Here is a 6,000-nt window from a genome sequence, read left to right on the forward strand (position 1 = left end):
TGTAGTTATGGCTTATATGATAAGCTTTTTATATTTAAAATCAATATGTAATCCTGTGGAGGAGCTTATCCCCTAAAACCCCATTTGTAAATCTATTTTAGCTTTGTTACACAGCACAGCCACAGTCTTCCATAGATTGATTAGGTACAGCGGTAGAATCCTATCAAATGGCCTGCTCTGATGATGATGCAAACTCTTTCAGGATTGCTAGTTGACTGGAACTAAAGATAAGACTTGACTGCAATCCCCCAATGTGCTCTTTACAAAACTAGTGTTAATTTTCATCAAAGTGCCAGGCTTATTTATAGTGGCAAGGTTGAAGGTTTACTACAAGAACTTTAGGTCCTTTCTATTAAAGTGTTTATAGGTATTTCTTTGCCTTTTTTCCAAGGTAATTACCAACTTCAGCAAATAAACTGAATCGGGGAATGAATAATTGGCCCTATATATAAAAAAAGAGTTTTTTGAATTAACGAAACAGCTCAGTGCAGATAGACATAAACAGAATCTCTTTATTTCAACACTTTGGCTCAAATGCAGCATCAAAACTTAATCCTATTTGTTGTGAGAGGATATGGCTTTTGTAGCAAAAGTACACTGGAATCTTTAAATTAATCAGAACCCACATTGTAGTCTGTCCAAGCCAAAGTCAGTGCATCTGGCTAGCTGTTATAGGTGAGTAATCCTTTCTTAAAATGTATAACAGGTAACACATAAACTTACATTCAGGCTTTAAAAACACGACATTATGTCTAGGTGAAACTATTTTAAAGGGGGATTTAAATTTTTTTTTTTAAATTTAGGCCTTGAACATACAAATGTGAATCTTGATTAGTTTGAAAGATGTTATTAAATTTTTTAATTCATCAAAATTTAACTTCCCAAATTACCATTGTGTATCAATTTAGTCCTGTGAGAAAACAAACCCAAAGTAAAAGTAGTTTTGCTGGTGTAAAATCTACTCACTGCACATAGCTTTTTTTCCCCACAATTTGACTAATTATTTGTAAACAGATACTAATGTGGTAATGACAGATTTAATATGAAAAATCTTATAAATGTATGCTGAAATATTTAAAATTTAATGTCAGTTAAATTTGTAAGATGATGAAAATTACCTAAATATTCATAACTTAAAAAATGTTTTTGTTACAGTTATGGGAAATGTCATTATTGAGCTAGGAGAAAATTAAGATTTTTAAAACTATTCAATACTTAAGGGACTAAAAATATAAAATTTTCTCTCATATTGTTAAAACCTTATTTAAAAAAAAATAAAGAAATCTTGATATTTCTAATTATTAATTAAAACCTTAAAAGTGGCTGGCCAAGTATAGAGAAGGAATAATTTAATTAATTAAGATTATGTCATTAAAATTATTTTCTTAGTTTAAAAAATTTTGTAATTTTCAACTTAATTATATGTCTTGAGTTTATGGTGGAGAAATTTTATTTCCCAGTATTAAAGCTCATCAAAATGTTTTGGAAGTAAAGAATTATAAATTAAACTTATAATCAGAATGATTTCTTGAGGTCAGAAATGGAAAAATTATTTATCAAAGTTGGTAATCTTAATAATTATAAAATTTAGTTACAAATCTTTTACAAATTTAGCAGGTTTTTCTCAGAGTTAATACTTCTAGAACTATAGTTACCTGAAATCAGACCAGATGACCTTTAAGATCTTTCCAACCTGGAGAGTCTATTAATTTATCTGCTGTAGTAGAATGAAACTGATTAAGAACAAGAACCAGATTAGAAAATTGTCCGGCATTCCTGACCTCAGTTGCATTTAAATCTAAGGAATAAAATTGTGATAGATATGGCTTTTCTTCAGTTTTGGTGTTTTGTTATTATTTTTTAAATTCTTACATTCAGAAAAAAGCTTTCCATAGATATAGTTTATTTCTCTCTATGCAATTGAACACTTTTTAAAATAAGAATGTAATGTGACCAATTATTTAATGTACCTATTTGTGTGATGTTTTGTATCAAATGAGGATAATTAATATATAGCATGTTTAATATATATGTGTGTACGTATTTGAGCTTATAGTGATAGAAATAGTGATAAAATAGAATATTCTAGTTTTTTGCTGCTCTTCTATCCTTTATTGCACGATGATGCATCTAATTTTTAATTTGTAAATACGAGATAGAATTCCCTCTAGCTCCATTTGCTTTCATAAAGCTGCTGAGCAGTTTGCTGTCTTGAATAAATTTTGCTTTGGAGGGGGTCGGGGGGATTTGAACCAGCACATTCTTGTGCGGTTTGTGAAGATTCACATGGTAACCAGCGGTGTGCATTGTTAGGTTTATCTGAATAAGCACCAGCCATGTGAGTTTTAACATGATTGCCCAGGGCAATGGAGAGAGAAGAGAGAAACCAGAAAGGATTGCACTCCTCTGTTTTTTGGAAAGTGCGTTTGCTGGGGGAGGGAGCTACAGGAGTCAGCGGCCAGGGTATTTTTTTTCTCCCAAGCTGGTGTCCTCTTTCCCTTTAGGTCCTCATTTGTTCGGCTATCTGCCTCATCATCTACTTCTTCTTTTCATTGTTTACCTTCCTAATGAGGGAGGCGGGGTAGACTGGGGGTTGATTGACAGCTACAAGCCCTTGCAGTCTGGCCAGAGAGCAGTTGGCTTTGGTTTCAAAAGTGCTTTAAATGTTCGATTTGGTCCTGTTTTTATTAAACGAAACTGCTGCTCATCTTAAGGAAATTATCAGACCAGCAAAGATTAGGAAATATATGATTGGGGCCTAAAATCTTCAAAAAACTGCCCCTACACATGGAAAGAACACGGCCTGTCGGATTTTCCAACCTTAACATGGGGTTTCAAAAAGAAGTATGTAATTTTTCCTTTGCAAAAGTGCTTTGATTTGAAACCACGCAGCAAACCTCTCCAAAAGAAAACTGGCTGTGATGCGATCGAGAGCTGCAGTGTAATATTGCAGAGCAAATTTATTTTTTACTTCAAAGAAAAATGCTAATTAGCCGATTCACTACTTTTAAAGTTATTGTGAAGCATATGGCGCCCAGTGTGAGATACATCCAACTGCTAAAATAGAGCGGAGAGGAAATTAGCGAAGAATGGGCTGTATGGAGTGAGCATGGGGGTGGGGGAGGAGGATAGGTTCTCAGGCAGATTCTCTAGCCTTTTCAGGAGGATTTTATCGCCCATCTCTGCTTCCCGCCTCCTCATTTACCCACATCCCCCACCACCAACCCTCCGGCTGACCTCTTCTGGGCCTCCAACTCTCCCTCCCCCACTTGGGCTGAAATCAGGTGCGCGCCTCCGGCTGACCACCGGCACACACCTGGTTTCGTGAAGGCTTCAACCTGGCCCTAGCTGTCTCTTATCTACGGAAAATACTTACAAAGTACGGTTTTAGGGGTGAAATCCTCACCACGACGGCCAAACGCCCCGTGAAACACTACTAGCTAGTGGATCTGTGATGTTTTGCACAGAAATAAAAGGGAACTGGAAAAGGCGGGAAGGGGAGGGTAAGGTGGGTAAGGAGCCTCCTGTCCTCTGCAGACTGGCAGAAGACCGAGGCCCAGAAGCGACGCGAGCAACTCCTGCTGGATGAACTGGTGGCCCTAGTGGACAAGCGCGACGCGCTCGTCAGGGACTTGGACGCGCAGGAGAAGCAGTAAGTGGGTGGTGGGGTCGGGGAGTTCTATCCAGAGGTCTCCAGTGGACCGGGGCAGTCTCCCCCTGGCCCTGCAGTCCCGGTTCCCTCTGGGGCTTGGAATTAGGAGCGAGAGGGGAGTGCCGCTCTGTCCTCGACGAAGAAAAATAATTTGGTTTCCTGTTTGATTTCCAGGGCTGAAGAAGAAGATGAACATTTGGAGCGAACTCTGGAGCAAAACAAAGGCAAGATGGCCAAGAAAGAAGAGAAATGTGTCCTTCAGTAGAAACCGGACCAGACCAACATTTTATTAGCCTTGGGTTCCCCAGACCATAAAAAAAAAGTCATTCTCGTTGATTTAAAACTTTTAACATTTTGTTTGACTGGATTGTACTTCTTTACCACCACCACCCCTTTTCCTCCCTCCTTTCCAGATTTTGTACAGAACTCTGAAATAGCTTTGTTTAAGGGTTTTTTGGTGTGAATTAATCATTTCCTTGAAATCATGTGAAGTAGATTTGCACAGACATCTTGTGAGTGATTGGTATTGGGAGTGTTCAAGAAACTGTTCAAAGAAAGAAAACTCTTCCCTCATTATTTTCCCTCATTTTTTGATGGAGGAAAATTTTAAAACATTTTTGTTGTTGTTGTTGATGTTGTCGTTAATAGCATAATGAGGGGTGGGAGGGGGCTTAAGAGGGAGGGATAAAGAAAATGTCATGGATGATTTTTTTCCAGTCCTGCCATATGTAACACTGAGTCTGTTACCTAAATTTTATAGTTAGATCATATTCAATTTACTTATTAAACTGTGTTCTGTTTACCAGTGGGATTTTCTGCAGTTGTTTTACATTTCATTGTAAAGATAATAGAGTACTTCTCTGCTTTCTTCAGAGGGTGGCCTTTTAACATAGCCTGAGACAAGTCCTGTGATTTGAAGGTGAGCTGTAAGAATGGGACTAGTTGACATGCATCAGTTTACAAAGACAGTCTTATCATCTGAGAATGCACCATCTTTTTCTCTGGATAATTATTTATTACATCTAGCTTGGTTCCCACATTTTGTTGGGTCTCAAAATTGGCTCAAGAATGCTGTTATTATTTATTCTGTATTGATAAAATCTGTCTTGCCATTATTGAGTAAATCCTCCAATTAATATTTTCTTCTCTAGCATAGCACTGTCATTTTTTTTTGTGAAAATGGTTATCTGTTTATTTATTACAATACTGAGTCATATATAAATTTTCAATAAAAGCAGAAACTTTCTTACCTTAAACACTGCTGCTACTTCTTTGTAATGAAAACTTGACACTGGTTTGAGAGAAGTTTTTGTATTCATAAGACTTTTCATGTGGGAAAAAAAAAAAAAAGGTCCTCTTGAATGCAGGGCAGGATACTGGGCTGTATTTGGATCTGAATAAGTTTACACCCCAAAGGGGCCCTGCTGACACACCAATGTGAATTGAAAAGCAATTGGTCATATTTTCTTAAGCTGTGTAAACAACCGTGTATTAAAGGGTCATCTCTGTTAAAGATTTGAGGAAATTTGTGAGTACACAGCACTGGGCAGGGAAAAAAGCTAATATGTTCTAATTTGCCATAGTTATAATTTTGCACTCATATGAGGAATAACTATGACTTCTGATAACCCTCCAGACTGTAGGTGCTGCAGTGAAAGGAAGAGGGGTTATTGTTGGAGGGGGGGGGGGAGAAAGAGGGTGTATGCAGGTTTGTGTGTATGAGATGAGGGAAAGGGAACTTTTAACAAGAAGTTCTAAGCTACAGAAAAAAACCTGGCGATTTTATGGTAGTTTCCATCAGTCTACCAAGGTGACTGAAACAAAGCTCGTTCAACAAGTCTGGAGGCAGAGAAAACAGTCCACTAGCATTTATAGTTAGCCTCGATCATAATGCGTACATATACATACAAATATTTATACCAATACACACAAATTCCTTTCAAAAAGTATGCAGCCGCCAGTCTTTCAAAATGGCAAAAACCACGCTAAAGTAAAATTTCATGACAAGAATTTAAGGAAGTTACTGAAAAGTTACCAGCACTAAATGAAATCGGGATTTGCCCTCTTCATTTGAGCAGGAGAAAAAGAGAAAGCTACGCTCCCTGAGGGAAGAAGCTCTCAGGGCCCGGCTCTAACCCTAGGGAAACCGGCAGACGGAAGCCTCCAGCCCGGAGCAGCCTGGGACTTGGGCAACCGGCGTCACCCACTCCATTTACACAGAATTCGAATTCCGGGAACCTTCCCTCCCGCGGAGCCTCGCCGAGAGGGGGCTCTCCTAAACCGCTCCAGACCTGCCAAGGGACAAACCTTCGCTAGCCCCAGACTTGCTGCCCCTCTCCCTGCCCCTC

At 38.4% G+C, this 6,000-nt stretch overlaps 1 protein-coding gene across 7 annotated transcripts in view; it reads left to right on the forward strand.

Moving 5' to 3' along the window:
- Window positions 1-4,457, forward strand: part of EHBP1 (EH domain binding protein 1) — a 373,028-nt gene extending 368,571 nt beyond the window's left edge. For all 7 annotated transcript variants that reach the window (XM_070480108.1, XM_070480100.1, XM_070480112.1 and 4 more), the window contains 2 exons: window positions 3,538-3,652; window positions 3,827-4,457. In XM_070480108.1, coding sequence (XP_070336209.1) covers window positions 3,538-3,652; window positions 3,827-3,917 — 206 coding nt within the window. In that variant the 3' untranslated portion in view covers window positions 3,918-4,457. The remainder of the gene's footprint in view (window positions 1-3,537; window positions 3,653-3,826) is intronic.
- Window positions 4,458-6,000: the final 1,543 nt, after the last annotated feature.

Source organism: Odocoileus virginianus, chromosome 2, assembly GCF_023699985.2.
Source record: "Odocoileus virginianus isolate 20LAN1187 ecotype Illinois chromosome 2, Ovbor_1.2, whole genome shotgun sequence".
NCBI classification, from domain to species: Eukaryota; Metazoa; Chordata; class Mammalia; order Artiodactyla; family Cervidae; genus Odocoileus; species Odocoileus virginianus.